The 18,048-nt window shown below is 48.1% G+C and overlaps 1 protein-coding gene across 1 annotated transcript in view; it reads left to right on the forward strand.

Moving 5' to 3' along the window:
* Positions 1 to 18,048, forward strand: part of LOC142312197 (uncharacterized) — a 190,584-nt gene that overhangs the window by 49,140 nt on the left and 123,396 nt on the right. Inside the window, exons 2-6 of the mRNA XM_075351098.1 lie at positions 10,826 to 10,961; positions 11,087 to 11,266; positions 11,349 to 11,472; positions 11,556 to 11,653; positions 11,851 to 11,941. Of these exons, the coding sequence (XP_075207213.1) occupies positions 10,890 to 10,961; positions 11,087 to 11,266; positions 11,349 to 11,472; positions 11,556 to 11,653; positions 11,851 to 11,941 (565 nt within the window). The 5' untranslated portion in view covers positions 10,826 to 10,889. The remainder of the gene's footprint in view (positions 1 to 10,825; positions 10,962 to 11,086; positions 11,267 to 11,348; positions 11,473 to 11,555; positions 11,654 to 11,850; positions 11,942 to 18,048) is intronic.

The raw sequence follows: 18,048 nt of genomic DNA on the forward strand, positions 1-18,048 counted from the left end.
CCTCCACATCGACCCTACGACTGTGCCATTGACCTTCTGCCGGGAACCACACCCCCTCGGGGACGGATATACCCTTTGTCCCCTGCTGAGACCCGGGCCATGTCTGAATACATCACCGAGAACCTGGCACGGGGTTCATTCGCAGGTCCTCGTCCCCGGCTGGTGCGGGCTTCTTCTTCGTCAAGAAAAAAGAAGGCGACCTACGGCCCTGTATCGATTACCGGGGACTAAACCAGATCACAGTGAAAAACAAATACCCCCTGCCTCTCATCCCTGAACTCTTCGATCGGCTCCGGGGAGCCCGTATATTCACCAAATTGGATCTCCGTGGGGCTTACAACCTGGTTCGCATACGCTCCGGGGACGAGTGGAAGACCGCCTTCAACACCCGGGACGGGCACTATGAATATTGCGTGATGCCCTTCGGCCTTTGCAATGCTCCGGCAGTCTTCCAGGAGCTGGTGAACGACGTGTTCAGGGACCTCCTCTATGTCTGTGTAGTCGTATACCTGGACGACATCTTAATCTACTCCCCAGACCTACGTACCCACAGAGCACGTGCAAATCGTGCTACAGAGGCTGAGGAAGAATCGCTTATACGCCAAACACGAGAAGTGTGTGTTCGAACAATCCTCTCTCCCCTTTTTGGGCTATGTAATATCGGACACCGGACTGCAGATGGATCCCGGGAAGGTCTCTGCTATCCTCGACTGGCCTCCTCCTTCGGGACTAAAAGCCATCCAACGTTTCCTCGGTTTTCCTAACTACTATCGCCAGTTTGTCCCTCACTTCTCGACCCTAACTGCTCCGCTCTCCGCCCTGACCAAGAAGGGGGCCAATCCGAAGGCTTGGACACCCGAGGCCGAAGCCGCCTTCTGCTCTCTGAAGCGGTCCTTTGCTTCTTCTCCCGTCCTTCTCCGTCCTGAGTTGAACCGCCAATTCACCCTGGAGGTTGACGCCTCCTCCGCAGGGGCAGGAGCCGTACTTATGCAGAAATCCGCCACCGGGAAGATGGTCACCTGCGGCTTCTTCTCCAAGGTCTTCTCAGCCCCAGAACGCAATTATACCATTGGTGATCGAGAGCTCCTGGCCGTTAAGATGGCGTTGGAGGAATGGCGATATCTCCTGGAGGGAGCGGTTTACCCGGTGATCATCTATACTGACCACAAAAACCTGGAGTATATACGCTCCGCTCAAAGGCTGAATCCGCGCCAAGCACGTTGGTCTCTCTTCTTCGCCAGGTTTGATTTTCAGCTACACTATCGGCCTGCGGACAAGAACGTACGGGTAGATGCCCTGTCTCGGTCCTTTGTTCTGGTAGACCAAGAGGAGGAGCCAAGCCAGCCCATCATCTGTCCTAGCAAGATCATCCCGGTTGCTCCCGTCTCCCTGGCACAGATCCCTCCTGGGAAGACGTACGTCACGGAGACCGACCGACTCAAGGTCCTCCAATGGGGACACTCCTCGAAAATGGCCGGACAGAAGAAAACCTGGGGCGTCATCGCCCGTCACTATTGGTGGCCGTCTCTTCGTACGGATGTCACCGCCTTCGTCTCTGCATGTTCCTCCTGTGCCCGGAACAAGACGCCTAAGCACCTGCCCTTTGGTCCTCTTCTCCCTCTGCCGACTCCTTCCATTCCATGGCAACACATAGCCATGGACTTTGTCACGGACTTGCCCTTGTCCTCCGGTCATACGGTCATCTAGGTCGTGGTGGACCGATTCTCGAAAATGGCTCATTTTGTTCCTATGGCCGGATTGCCCTCTGCTCAAGAGCTTGCGGACGCCTTCATACAGCACATCTTCTGGCTGCATGGCTTTCCTGCCCATATCGTGTCCGACAGAGGAACCCAATTCACCTCACGCTTCTGGAGGGCTCTCTGTGAACACCTGGGGGTGTCTCTGGACTTTTCCTCTGCCTACCACCCTCAGTCAAACGGACAAGTGGAACGAGTCAACCAGATCATGACCACCTTCCTTCGTCACTACGTCAATGTCCACCAGGACAACTGGTCCACGCTCCTTCCTTGGGCTGAATTCTCTCATAACCACCAGGTCAGCGAATCCACCTCCAGTTCTCCCTTCCATGTTGTCTATGGTCTTCAGCCTTCTGTGCCGTTACCAGTCTCTCCAGCTTCCGATGTACCTGCAGCAGATGCCCTGGCCAGAGACTTCTCCGCTATATGGGCCTCAGTCAAGACCTCCCTGGGACATGCTGCTGCACGAATGAAGAAACATGCAGACAAGAGACGTCTTGATCCTCCTTTCTTCTCTCCTGGGGGCTTGGTCTGGCTTGCCTCCAAGTACATCCGACTCAAGATTCCTTCGTACAAGCTGGGTCCGCGGTACATCGGTCCCTTCAAGGTCCTCAGGAAGATCAACGAGGTGTCCTACAAGTTGCAGCTACCGCCCTCCATGTGGATACCCAACTCCTTCCATGTGTCCTTGCTGAAACCTGTTTTCCTCGGTCCCTTCTCCTCTGATGCCTGTCCTCCTTCTCCCATAGCCGATGATGACATCTATGCGGTAAGAGATATCGTGGCCATGAAGACCGTCAGGGGACGGCAGTACTTCCTGGTCGATTGGGCAGGTTACGGTCCCGAGGATAGGTCCTGGGAACCCCGGGAGAATGTGGGTACTCCTCTGATTCATGCCTTTCTGTCCCGGTTGCGGAGAAGAGGGGGCCTGGGGGGGGGGGTACTGTCACGCTCCCCGGGTCCCGACGTCGTTTCTCACTCACCGCTCCTGTCCCCGGGTCTCCTGCCTCCAGCCACACGTCCTCCTCGGCACCGCTCCCTGCTCTGGCCTCCGGCACCCGGGCGTCACGCATGTGCATTAGGGCGCGCGCGCGGTCACTGACTTCCTCTTAAAGGCCCTGCACTCCCTAAACAGGATATTACATCAGTCAGGGTCAGGTATATTAGGAGCTCCCTGCCTGGAGGGCGTCGCCTGTTCGTCAAGTTCTGCAAGCTAGGAGTCCAGGTCCCCATGTGCCTTGCCTGTGCTAACTCTGTCTCTTTCGTAGAGTCTGCTCTGCCTCCGTAACTGGCTCCTGAATCCGGGTTTGCCTAGAGGTCCTCCGGTGTCCGTCAGCGGGGAATCCCACCACCGTTACATCTGCCTTGTGCCTGTGTGTGATCCCCGGCTTCACCCGGCTGCCTCCCCGTCACATCCAGCTAACCCGGATCCCGTCTGAGCACCCGTACCGGACTCCCTTAATTGTCTCCAAGAACTCTGTGGTTCTAAAGACTCCGTTCTACCCGTTCCCTGAGGGACGCTATCCCGGTCCCGCTAGTACTCCGGCTACCGTGTACCTAGGCCCTCTGGTGGGGTGACCGGACAGTCCCTGTATAGGGGTTAGCTCCAGGTTGCCTCACTGGGGGAGCCTGGTGCACGGCCCAGAGGATCCACCATCACCCGGACCTAACAAATTGCACGGAATATGGAACAAGACTTAGCTAAGCCAGCTTGATGCACCTCTTTTCCTTTTGATCGGTTCCCATTCACTTCTCACGCATGCTCGGTTGGACTCCTGTCGGACTTCGTATTCTCCACGTTACACCTCCTGCTTGCTAGAACGTGACTGTGCGTCTCCTCCTGCCCCATCGTGTCACTGATCACATGACTGCTCCTCTCAGCCTGAACTCCGCCCTATTACGAGGTCTCACAGCAGCTTTATCACTACGCATGCACTGTATGCGTTCCACTTGGCCCTTCCGCGTCTCACAGACCGGAAGTCATAGGAGCACACGTGTCCACGCAAGCAGCATAAATAGCTCAGGAAATGCTAAGCACAGTGCACGGCAGGATTCTCCATGACACTCTCCCTGACACTATGGCATAAAGTAAGCTGCTTCTCAGATGGATGACACTTTCAGACACCTTCTGATATTGCTCTCTAATACCATATTATTATTTAATAGACCTCTTCATCTTTGGGACTACTTCCTTCCTCCAGCTGTTTCATATCCTTACACTTAATAGGTATGTTATGTCCTCGCTGTTACAATCCAATAATGTTACCAGTACATTGTCCTCTGTAACATTTCTCTACATTTATACATATCTCACATTTTCCCCTTATATATAGGAACCGTTTGTCCTATTTCCTTATTCATAACAGATTAATATAGAAAAAAATTCCTCCATTAACCCTGCAGTGTGATGATAGTTTATCCAGGTATGTGATTCATGTCATTATACACTCATGTAACATACTATAACCTTTTTTATATGGTAATCATACCCCACTTTGGTTACATTATATTCCCATAGGTATCTTGGTCACCAGAACCCTATTTAACACTTAAACATTGTAATCCATGGTCCTTCCTCATTTTTTGATCTACATACACCTTCACAGGTTTATTGCAGGTAACACTTTTCATTTTGCATCAATTATCACACTATCCTCAAAAATGGTTTCCTTATTTCATTCATTTTTTTTCCTTTTTCATATTCAGGCTATGTCAATTCATAGTCATATGATCTACCCCTTTACCGCTCCACATATCCGTCTATATTACCAACCCCATTACAGGTACTATTTACCTATTCTGGCCACTCATATAGATCATACATTGTATTTCATTTTATTTATTACAATTTCTCCTTGTCTTAATCCAGGTTTCGATTGATATTTCTTGCGAACCAAAACCTTATTTTCTATTGTCAGTCCATCTGGTGAGCACCTTACCTTTCCACATTCCCATATCTGACTAAATCTCATTTGGCGAATGTGTCTAATTTGTGTAATCAATCCGATTCGCACACTTTGGTGCGGATCGAATGCATAGCGTACCACTACTACTATTCTTTTTCTTCTTATTATTATTATTATTTTTATCATTTTTGTATCATTTCTATTTTCACTTATATTGGTGGGATCATGTTATCATATTATCATGTGATGAATATAATCATATGTATTGCTGTATTTTGTCAATTGAATGTTTTTTGTTTATGATTTATACTCAGATGGTCCGATTTTGATTAAGGCCAGGGGCTGAAATGTCTAATATATTTTTTTGGACTTTGTTACAACAATTATTGAATAAAAATAAAACAAGAACAAATCTATTTTTCTCTGGTTTTCTTATTGGGGTGTTTGAGTGCCGGAGTACTTCTCTACTAATTTTGATAATCTTCTTGCACAATATTTCGATTTCGTCCCTATATATGAGAGAGGATTTGCTACATATACTCCCGGACATATTTTTTAAACAATGGTAAAAACCATGATCCAGACACTGGGACCAGAATTAGGGATGGGTGGAATGTCATACTAAAACATGTTCTTAACAAACAATGGAGGGAGACACAATAAAAAAATCATGCGTAGAGCCACTTATGCTTTCGACCTTCTGGCTACCAGTCTTAAACCAGACAGGAACACTCCATGCCCAAAACGCAAAACTCCCTCTAACGATTTGTTACTTGGCATATGGTCGTACCCACCGTTAACAAAATTTTTGGAGGTGATTACTAAATGTATTGAAACTATATGGTCCCTTAAGCCTGCTTTACACGTTGCAATTTCGCATACGATTTCGTATGCGATTTGCAACGCCCCAATCGTATGTGAGGCACGTTCAATTTGTTGAATGTGCCGCACATACGAGTAACCCCCGTCACACATACTTACCTTCCATACGACCTCGATGTGGGCGGTGAACGTCCACTTCCTGGAGTGGGAGGGACGTTCGGCGTCACATCGACGTCACGCGGCAGCCGGCCAATAGAAGCGGAGGGGCGGAGCTGAGCGGGACGTAACCATCCCGCCCACCTCCTTCCTTCCGCATTGTGGGCCGGGAGCCGCAGGAGGCAGGTGAGATCTGTTCATCGTTCCCGGGGTGTCACACACAGCAATGTGTGCTACCCCGGGTACGATGAACAATCTGACGTGCAATTCTAGAGACAGGTATGATGTGTATGCGATGAACGTTTTACCGTTCAATCGCAATCGCACGTACCTGTCACACACTGCAATGTACCTTACAATGACGGATGTGCTTCACTTACGACGTGACCCCGCCGACACATTGTAAGATACATTGGAGCATGTAAAGCGGGCTTTAAGCTCACTCTAAAGCGGGCTTTACAAGCTACAACAAATCTAACGATGTGTCGGCGGGGTCACGTCGTAAGTGATGCACATCCGGCATTGTTAGTAATGTTGTAGCGTGTGACAGCTACTTGAGATTGCGATTGAACGTAAAACCGTTCATCATATACACGTCGTTCATTTCCTTAAAATTGCACGTTGGGTTGTTCAATGTTCCTGAGATACCACACATCGCAGTGTGTGACACCCCGGGAACGATGAAAAGATCTTACCTGCGTCCCGCGGCTCCCGCCGGCAATGCGGAAGGAAGGAGGTGGGCAGGATGTTTACGTCCCGCTCATCTCCGCCCCTCCGCTTCTATTGGCCAGCTGCCGCGTGACGTTGCTGTGACGCTGAACGTCCCTCCCACTCCAGGAAGTGGATGTTCACCGCCCACATCGAGGTCGTATGGAAGGGTAAGTACGTGTGACGGCAAATAATCGTTTGTGGGACACAGTAAACAAATTGAACGTGCCGCACATACGATGGGGGCGGGTGCGATCGCATACAATATCGTATGTGATATCGTAAGGTGTAAAGCAGGCCAGCCACATACCATGGTTTTGCTTCATTATGGTTTGGAAAATAACAAGAGAATGAGTAGCCAATGTTTTCTGCTTCATCTCCTCCATATGGCGCAGCTCCTCTCAAAAAGACTATTACTGAACCACTTGCTTAATCCTACTACTCCATCACTTAACGAATTCTTGGAGCAAATTAAATATTTATTGCATTTAGAGAGGCTAGATGCCGAAAAAAGAAAAGATTGGATATTTAAAAAAATTTAAAGGCCTTTATTGAGATATATTGTTCTACAGATGAGATATTCACATAGTCACATCTTTTAAAGATTCAACATGGTACCACATGGGGACATTGAGTGGCTCACTGAAGAAGCTGGAGATTGATGCCTCTTAGGTTGAAATTATGTTTATTCTGGAATGACTTGGTGAGATGTATATTTCAGCTTATACGTACATACTTTCTGCAAATGACTATACTGTTCGAATATGTTTTGCAAATGTTTGAAAATTTCTGTTTTTTTTGCTCAATGTGGCGCCCCTGAGGGTCCAGTCGCCACAGAGGTACTGCACCTCAGCCAGATGTGTGATATCCCATTCCCTGTTAAGAAGGTCACAGGTCATTGTTCACACATACACTTTTAGTATAGGTGCAACACCTCTGATCATGGTTAGGGTGAGTTGCTCCTTAGGGAGAGCACAGTCCTGGAGCCAGCCTGTAGGTGGAGTTAGTTAATGGGTGGACACTTGAGAACACCTTAGAACAGAGTGGTAGTTAGTAGGAGAGAGAGTTGGAAAGAGGACATGGAGGAGAGAGGTCCTGAGGGTTGGAGCCGGCAAGCTTGTCCTAGGACAAGGAAGAAGGGGTCCCAGAGCCACGGGGAGTGAGAGATCCACCCGTGGGTTCGCATCCACATCAGACACCGGTGTGTAGGGACTTGGCCACAAAGGGGACCGGCCCCTAGACTAATGGAGAACTACAAGGCTCAGACAGCAAAACCGGAGGCTGAGGTAACTTCATGTGCCAAAGCCACCACCACACGCAAATCCGCTGGAAAGGTGACCACATAGGGCCAAGGGAACAAGGGAAGAAAAGACTTTCAGACAGGACCCACGTATATCAGCTCAGAGCGCTGTGTGTGAGGGTGCAGGGCAGAGGGCGAAGCCAGAGCAGGAAGATGACCAGGAAAGAGACACAGAAAGGGACACCGATTTTGTGCCTACAAGTTACCTGGGGATTGGCTGGATTTCATCACTGCAGGACTCAGCACTCCAAGGGCAGCATTTGACCAGCTGTGATAATCTAGAACTGACAACTCTGAGTAAAGAACTAATGACTGCATCCCGCTGTGTCCTGGACTCATTCACTGCGCCCCCAGCCCAGTGCTATCAAAGCATTCTGCATGCTAAAGTCCTAAAACTGTTGCCCTGGGGCCTAGCTCTACCTGTGGAGAGCTGTACCATCTTAGTTGCGCCAGCAGTCTTGTCTCGCAGCATCAGCCATACATTGCCGAAGAACACAGGTGGCGTCACAAATCAACACTTATTCCTATTTACTTACATCTTTAAATGACACCACCAGGGTCACGGAGTCGGTCCCTGCCGCCGTAACACCTCCCCGAAACAGGAACTGGCCTGGTTCTGAGTAGCCCCCACGGCCCTGGTGTGCGCGTCACAATTTGGCGTTACGAACAGGATTTCATGCCCGTTACCTCGGGCATTGTGTGCCTAAAGACTGTGTGATCGGAACTACCAAAAAAACAGGCGCCATGTGCAATCAGAAAGGATGGATGAGTCCTCCCTTTGTGGGATGGATCGCAAAACGGCGCAAAGAGCCATGTCTACCCACAACAGAGGTTGCAGAGAAATAAAACTTATCAAATGGCTCAAAAGCCCCACCTCCCCAAGAAGCAGACAGAGGAGCAAGGGAGTGGAGTGGTGCATCTGTGTCCCAAGAGGACCCGGTGTGGAAGATGGCCAGCGGTGATCAGAACAACCTGGAGCGTGGGGCGAGAGCCATGGACTACCCTAGCTGTCCAGAGGGGATACCGGCGATGCTGTCTGCACTAGACCCGGACTTTATGGATCGGAAAGTGGAGGAGCTCAGCTGTCGGCTGCTAGAGGTTCAAGTGAAGGCGGTAACGTGATGGCAGGAGTCCATGCTGGAGAAAGTGGTGGAGGGATGTGCAGCATCAGAACCTGTGATGCCGACCCCACGGGAGGAAAAGACCGGCCCCAGAGAGGTAACGATTGATACACCAGTTGTTGCCCCAGTAGCTGAAGACATGCTTATGGGACCGTTAGCAGCCCCAAAGGCTCCTGCACCTCGTCAGTTCTCCCATTACTGGGCCTGGGATAAGATGTCCGGTAGTGGGGAAGGACTGATGACCCCTTTGCAATCCACACCTGTACCCCGGAGTGCGGAAGGAGCCCAAGGCAAATTGCCCTGCAGCGCCAGCGAGATGTTCTGCCAGCAGCAGTTGACCAAGTTGGCTGCAGAGCAGGAGGAACGCTGGACTTAGTGGGACGCCATGGAGGCCAGTAATATGTTGGCTAAAAAGAAGCTGCGCAAGTCCAGTCCTGCGCAGCGGAGACCACTAAGACGGGGAATAGTGGTCCGTTTTGACCTACAGAGGGGCTGGGGTTTCCTAAAGGAACCTGGTCTGCCCTCAGACATCTTTGTCACCCATCAGGACGTAGAATCCCATGTGATATCCCATTCTCTGGTAAGGAGGAGGGCACAGGTCGTTGTTCACACATACACTTTTAGAATAGCTACAACACCTCAGATCATGGTTAGGGCGAGTTGCTCCTGAGGGAGAGCACAGTCCTGGAGCCAGCCTGTAGGTGGAGTTAGTTAATGGGTGGACACTTGAGGACACCTTAGAACGGAGTGGTAGTTAGTTAGTAGGAGAGATAGTTGGAAAGAGGACGTGGAGGAGAGAGGTCCTGAGGGCTGGAGCCGGCGAGCTTGTCCTAGGATCAGGAAGAAGGGGTCCCAGAGCCACGGGGAGTGAGAGATCCACCCGTGGGCTCGCATCCACATCAGACACCGGTGTGGAGGGACTTGGCTGCAAAGGGGACCGGCCCCTAGACTAGTGGAGAACTACAAGGCTCAGCTAGCAAAACCAGAGGCTGAGGTAACTTCATGTGCCGAAGCCACCACCACACGCGAATTCGCTGAAAAGGTGACCACATAGGGCCAAGGGAACAAGGGCAGAAAAGCCTCCCAGACAGGACCCGCGGACACCGGCTCAGGTCACTGTGTCTGAGGGTGCAGGGCAGGATGGCAAAGCCAGCGTTTGAATATGACCAGGAAAGTGACACATAAAGGGACACCGGTCTTGTGCCTCCAAATTACTTGGGAATCAGCTGGATTCCGTTACTGAAGGACTCAGCAATCCAAGGGCAGCATGTGACCGGCTTTGATAATCTGGAACTGACAATTGTGAGTAAAGAACTAATGACTGCATCCCGCTGTGTCCTGGACTCATTCTCTGCGCCGCCAGCCCAGCGCTATTCCAAGCATTCCGCCTCCTAAAGGCCTAAAACTGTTGCCCTGGGGCCTAGCTCTGCCTGTGGAGAGCTGTACCATCTTAGCTGCGTCACCATCTGCCCCAGCCGTCCCGTCTCGCAGCGTCGGCCATACATTGCCGTAGACGACAGGTGGCGTCACAAATTAACACATTTCTATTTCTTTACATCGTTAAACGACTTCCTCCCCCCCTCCCCCCCCACACGACCTTGACGGGTGCATCGCATCAACACTTCTATCGTTATCTTAAAAAAAAAAAAAACAATAAAAATACATTTTAAAAAAATATATTAGATAATGAAGTGAGCTATTAGCCCATATTTTGGCACAAATCCGTAAGCTTGTAACCCAGCTTCAAGGGTCCCCACGCTTATGAGTCCCTACACTACAGTCAATATGATTCACAGAATAGGACAAAAATTCAAAAAGTAAAAAAAACAAAACTCACCAAAAAGTGCCATTACCCAAAAGGTCAAACAGCAAATGCACTAGTAGGGTGTAGTCGGCCCCCTATGATAAAGGTGGGGGCGACAGTTTGTTTCTTTATGACAATATGGCCCTTGGACCAAAAATGTTGTGCACCCCTGACCTACATGTTTCCTCTTATTATCTACAGTAATTGTATTATTACATTAGATTTTTATGATTTTCCTTCTCCTCATTCAGATCCCTTCAATATCTCAGTGGAGATCTTCTATATAAGACAATTTTCCTGATTAATCCATCAAGGATGGACAAAGACAAGATGGTGGAGAGGATATTACACCTCACCCTAGAGATCCTCTTCCGGCTTACTGGAGAGGTGAGAGATTCTGATGACGTCACATTACATCATTCTTATCTATGGGAATAACGGACAGAACTGGAGAGGTGAGGACTCTGGAAATGTCTGGAGTGAGATTTATTACTGTGTCTCTCCATAACCAGGATTACACAGTAGTGAAGAAGACCTCTAGTGAGCGCTGTCAGGACCCTGTGTCTGAGGGATGGGAAAGACCCCTGAGCCCAATCACGGGGCCTCCACCTCACCCCCTGATACATGAGGACATCAATGACCAGAAGATCCTAGAACTCGCCTACAAGATGATTGAGCTGCTGACTGGAGAGGTGACACTGCTGGGAATGCTGGGATATTATACAGTAACACTATGAAGGGATCGGGGGGTGACGGTATCATTGTATGTGTCAGGTTCCTATAAGGTGTCAGGATATTACCGTCTATTTCTCCATGGAGGAGTGGGAGTATTTAGAAGAACACAAAGATCTGTACAATCACGTTATAATGGAGGTTCCCCAGCCACTCACATCACCAGGTAATAGACAGGACTAAATACACACGGTCTATAATTATCTGTATGTAAGGAATGAATTCAGTCCCTGTATGTGTCTCCTCCAGTTCTATCCAGTAAGAGGACAACACCAGAGAGATGTCCCCGTCCTCTTCTCCCACAGGACAGTAAACAAGAAGATCCCAATGTTCCTCAGGATCATCAGGTAGATGGAGAGAAGGTGCCATGAAATCTCCCTACGATGTGTAGACGGCTGTGAAGGTCTTGTGTTCAGTCTTGTTTTATCCTCCAGTATTATATGTTTTATACTTGTGTAATGAGAGCGGTGGAGATGGCAGGATTAGAGCTGAACATAGATGTGACTTCTCCATCTGTCTGTGACTTTAACAATATTTGTTTCAGGCTGAAGATCTGACCCTTATTAAAACCACAGAGATATATGTGAGGGGTGATGAGTGGTGTAAAGAGGAGATTCCTACATATGGCTACCCAGGTGAGTAGTAACCACTAAATCCATAAAATAAGCAAATTAATTTTACATTAGTTGAATACACTTTTTTGACAATATTTTACTTGTGTATCTTTCCACTTCAAACAAAGTACTCATTAAAAATGTATGTAATTATGATACTATTTTATAGCTCATAATTAGTGATGATGTTCGCCTTGGTGCGACTCAAGTACCTGAGTACGAGGGGCTGCTGATAAGTCTTTGGCTTTGATCTTTTTTGTTTCTATGGTAACAAATGTTACATCACATGAAACCCTTATGTATCTAATATTTTTTAAAAAATGTGTGTTTGTTGCTTATGGCAACAGTGTTCTATGCACGCGGGAAAACAAAATGGCGGAGTTTAATGCGATATTCACAGCAACTGAGAGCAGAGGAGTGATAAAATTCTTGTTTCTGCAAGGAAAGTCCACGAAGGAGATTCTAAGTGATATGTCGCAGACATTGGGAGATCAATGCCCTTCATATTCCACAGTTAAGAACTGGGTTGCCAAATTTAAAATGGGCACTTCAGCACCAATGATGAGGAACGTCCTAGACGACCGAGAGTAGTGGTTGTTCCGGAGATCGTCGATGCTGTGCGCAACCTCATACTGGAGAATCGACAAATTTCAGCTAATGCAAATAGCAGACATCATGGGGATTTCCCGTGAACGTGTTTGTATCACTATACATGAATATTTGGTCATGAGGAAGCTATCTGTAAATTGGGTCCCCAAATGTTTGACAACAGATCAGAGAAGTATGCGAGTGAAAACTTCCCAGTCCAATTGTCAGCGTTCCTTGACTGATAAGAACTTCCTGGATCGACTGGTCACTATGGATGAGACCTGGATTTAGTTGTATGACCCTGAAAACAAGGAACAGTCAAGAGTGGACACAAAGTGGTTCTCCTCATCCAAAGAAGTTCAGGGTGCAAAAACCATCCACTAAGGTGATGACGTTTATGTTCTGGGATAAGGAGGGCGTGCTGCTAGTGAACTACCTTCAAAAAGGTTTCACCATCAATGCAAGATATTACATTGAACTTTTTGACCAATTCAAGGGATTTCTGAAGGCCAAAGGAATCTTGTTCCTGCATGACAATGCCTCCCCTCACACTGCACAAACAACCACAGCAAAACTGGCAGGGCTGGGCTACCAGTTGGTTGACCACCCACCTTATTCACCAGATCTAGCTCCCTCTGACTATTGTCTGTTTCTAAATCTAAAGAAACACCTCAAGGGTACCAAATTTCACACCCTTTCTGATGCCATGGCTGCTACGGATGCCTGGTTTGAGGCACAACTGAAATTCTTCTTTTTGCTAGGCTTACAGAACTTGGAATACTGATGTAAGAAGTGTGTTGACATGTTCGAGATCGGCGTTCTGGAGCAAATGGTTTCCCTCTATACAGACGATTTGTTGCTGTATCTCAGGGAGGTGGGGACATCAGTGGGCCAAGCAATTAATAATAAAAAAATTTGGTAGGCTCTCTGGGCTCCTAATAAACTGGAATAAGTCGGCTCTGCTTCCTATAGATCCTATCCCATCTAATCTTGTTACTCTGGGGTTGCCAATTCTAACGGTAGATTAATTCAGATACCTGGGGATAGAGGTTAGCGCCCTACCGCGCGATTACTATGCTCAAAATCTGGAGCCGGTGTTAGCTCAGTTTAGGAATAAGATAGATGGCTGGTGTCAGCTCCTGCTGTCCCTTATTGGCCGTACTAAACTACTACAAATGGTGCTGATGCCCAAACTTCTGTATCTCCTCCACAACACCAAGATATGGATCCACTGGAAATTTTTCCGTAAAAGCAACACTCTGTTTCAGGAACTCTTGTGGCAAAAGCAACAGGCCAGAATCCGCCTTGAGATCCTGCAGAGAGGGAAAGAGGAGGGGGGGGGCAGGCAGTCCCCAACCCCTGGGTTTATTATGTTGCAGCACTTTAGGGGATGGGGAAATGATGAGGCATATGACGCTGGGAGCAAATCGGTGAGGGGCCTTGCAAAATAGGGTCACCCAGTGGCTTTTTTTGGACGCAGGATACTCTCCCAGAGGAGGACCATTATATCCAACATTGACATTGCTGTACAAGGTGTGGGATAGAGGGAAGCAGTTGCTAGGAATATCAGGAGTGACGGAGTACTGGCCCTTATAGCATAATCATGGACTGGGAGAAATGCAGGAACTCCCGGGTTGGAGAATGTGGGTAAGCAGGGGTGTGCATCGGGTGTCTCAGATTCTTCAGAATAACATACTTAAAAGTTTTGACCATCTTCAAGCTGAGTTTGGGATACCACACCGTTCCTTTTACCAATACCTGCAACTCCAGCACGCCTATGAGACACAGACACATTGTATGGACATTAGTATAGAGCGGAATCACACTATTACTGATTTGTTGACATCTGACAGCTCTTACGGTATTATTTCCAGCATATATACAGTGATGTTATCCAGATACTTCGACAAATTCCTTTTGCAGGCTAGAGAAAAGTGGGAGAGGGACTTAGGCCCTATGACTGAGGAACAATGGGATGAGGTCATATCTCAGACTCCAAGCCTTGCTGTATTTGAAGGCCAATTACTGTCGCAGCTATTTTTGTTGCATAGAGTAATAAAGTATGTAGGACACCCAGTCTATTGCATAAGATGGGGATCCGGACGGATGATCTGTGTCCTAGGTGCGGGCAGGAGAATGCTAATCTGATGCATATGATGTGGTCCTTTGGGAATATTTAAGACTACTCGAGGGCAGTATTAGCATTGGTTGGACAAGTTTTTAATATCCGTCTACAACCAAGACCTATATGTATTATGGGTTTCCTGGAGGGGGCCGTGGACTTGAGTTCGCCAGTAATTGTCGGTATTACGTGTCTCTTGTACCAGGCCAGGAAATTCTTGGCTTTCCACTGGTTGGACCCGGCTCCTCCGGCCATCCGGGATCTTGGGGAAAGAGTTAACGCAATACTTTAACTGGAGAGGGGAGTGTTACATCTCGTGGCTCCCCTGAGGCAAGGACTGAGGCAGTCTTCCATTCCTTGCCTGCCACGAGCACTCCTGCTCAGCAGCGCCGAAGGTCTGCCAGACTGCGCAGTGTGCAGGAGATACCTTCTCAGAGAGGCAGCAGAAGGGTGACACCTAGTGGTTCTCCTGTTACAAGGAGTGAAGCGGTCTCCCATTCCTGGCCTGCCGCAGACTCTCCTGCTCAGCGGCCCCGAAGGTCTGCGAGGCTGCGCAACGTGCAGAGGTTTACTGCTCAGGGAAGCAGTGAGATTCCCGTTATCTCTGCACATTGTGAGACCGAGGATCCCGCCTCTATTTCCCAGAGGCAGGAGGGTGAGCATGTGCAATGCGTGGTGGGTCCTGATTCGCTCACTGACGTCACACGGCTTGATGACAAGGCTGGTGATGTGGTGAATCCTGACTGGCCAGGCTGGGACGTCGTGGACCCTGATTGGGTCAAGTCCGTCATCTCCGCCTCACGCCCGCCCTCGGGTGGAGCTGCACCTCCTTAAAAGCTCCCCCTGCCATCATGGCGGCGCGCGACCGTCCTTCTATGTTTGGATGTCTGGCAGCGTGCTGCCACGCCACTGCTCAGGCATTACTGTCTCTTGTGGGCTTGGCCCTTGCTGCTCCGGCAGTACCTCGTTTGCAGGCCGTGTTCCTGCCTTGCTGCTCCGGCAGTACCCCCGTCAACAGGCCGTGTTCCTGTCCCAGGTGAACTCCTCAAGTCTCCATTGGACTCACCTGGTTATTGAAAGCACACGTGCGTGGGCACCTCTGTGCTACCCTCGTGCCATATTCTCGTGACTTCCACTGGCACACGTGCGTGGGCACCTCTGTGCTTCCCCGTGCAACAGGTACACCGAGCCGTGAGATCTGTGCCATACAACCCTCACGGGTTAGGGCAGATCGGTGTACATAGATCGTCTGTGACATTCCAGACGATCGCTAGCAGCAACCCGCTCACTCTTCACCCACCATAGCGGCGGTCCCTTACACCGCACAGTGGACCTTGACCGGCGGAAGCAGTCCATTTCCCATCTTGGCACGCTTCCCCGGGTCCCCCTCGTAACAGGGGAGTATACCTTAAAAGAAATGCATTGAAGTTCTATAAGATCTGAAAGCGTGGTTGGTTACCCCGGGCCTTCCTTCCTTGGTGTTACTGCCGGACAGGGTGGGAGACCAGGTCCTTCTTTTCGTAACCGGTTGACAAATTTACTAGAATAAGGTGAAAGGCATATTGCTGGAACATATATTGTCGTTTAAGATATTGGGTAATTTATATTATGGGGAATACATTGGAAAATAATATTTACTTTGTGACCCATACTGATGTGAGGCGTGGACTACAGGGGCGTTGTTTACTATGTGTGCTTTTTTGTGACTGACGAAAGGTTTTTCCCCTTTCTGTGATGTTTTTGTGGGGGAAAGAAATTTTTATATGTGTTGTATAATTTTGCTATTAGATAAAAATGAACCTGATTTAAAAAAAAGAAGTGTATTGACATCAGTGGAGAGTATGTGGAATAAATGTAAAGTTTCATCATCCTATCTCGTTTCTTTCTGAGTAAAGCCAAAGACTTATCAGCAGCCCCTCGTATATTGGAAGTCAATGGGGAACTGAAGCATTTCAGGAACTCTTCCGTGAAAATGCTTGAGTTAACTATTGACTTCCATTATACTCAGGTACTCGAGTCTCAATCACCTGAATATCCAATAGCTTGTTACGAGTACCGAGCCCCCCCGAGCATGGTAGCACTCCCTCATCACTACTCATAATACATTTTGTGCATTTACAATGTGGACATTAGATATTCCTTTGTGAATGAGGCTGATTATTTCTTCATCGTCTGATGTCCAGATTGTGGAACATAACAAGCATTAAGTCCTATTAGACTCTTATTACGTTGGTGTACTGACAGAATACACAGCATAGCATAGAGATATAATAATTAAGTTTTGAAGGGTAGTACACCATTAATAAAACTGTAAAGTGTTCAAGTTCCATAGATGGACTAAGTAAAAAGTTAAATAACTATAAAAAAAAGGTAAAAATGTTTTCCCAATTGCAAAATGGCTTCTACACTTATAGATAAATCCCAGGAGGGGAGTATTTTCCATTTTATGTTCGTACTAGCTGTAGTACCCGGGCGTTGCCCAGGATAGTAACTGTCTCTCTGTCTCTCTCCCAGTCTCTGTCTGTGTATGTCTCTGTCTGTCTGTTTCTATCTGTCTGTATTTGTATCAGTCTGTCTCCATCTCTGTATCTGTCTGTCTCTCTGTGTCTGTCTCTATGTGTGTCTTTCTGTCTCTCTCTTTCCCCGTCTGTCTCTTTCCAGGGCTGTCTCTTTGCCCCGGCTGTCTCTTTGCCCCGGCTGTCTCTTTACCCGGTCTGTCTGTCTGTCTTAGTCTCTCTATCTCCCCAACGACATCATATTACCTCACACATAAGCTTCTTATACTAACAGTTTATTTTGTTCATATAGCAACCACTGACAGTTGCTATTAATAGCCTGTACCTCCCACCTCCATTCAGTTTAATGGAGGCAGGATTTTTGGAGAGTAACTGTAAAGCGCAGGGTTAAATTTTCCCGCCCAAACACAGTCTGTGACGTTCCCTGAGTCACATGGAGTGTCTGTGCAAAATTTCGTGATCATAAATGCGACGGTGCGGATTCCCTTAGCGGACAGACAGAGATACATACATACATACATACATACATACATACATACATACATACATACATACTCTCAGCTTTATATATTAGATTAGGGGGGGTTTCTGCTATTCTGGCACCTTATGGGGTTTACAAATAATACCCACAAATTATTCCAGGAAAATCCGTGCTACAAAAGTCAAATATCGTTCCTTCCCTTCCGAGATCCGCCATGTGCCCAAATATTAGTTTCGGCATGCTCAGGAGAAATGATACTTTTATCTTATTACCCTTGTGAAAATGAAAAATTTGGGTGACCGTAACATTTTAGTAGAAGAAAATGTTTATTTATTTTTCATGGGCCTTTGTTATAAAATCGTTTTGTAGCACATGTGGTTTAAATGTGTACACCACACCCCTAAATGAATTCCTTGAGGAG

The sequence above is a fragment of the Anomaloglossus baeobatrachus genome, chromosome 5 (assembly GCF_048569485.1).
Source record: "Anomaloglossus baeobatrachus isolate aAnoBae1 chromosome 5, aAnoBae1.hap1, whole genome shotgun sequence".
NCBI lineage: Eukaryota > Metazoa > Chordata > Amphibia > Anura > Aromobatidae > Anomaloglossus > Anomaloglossus baeobatrachus.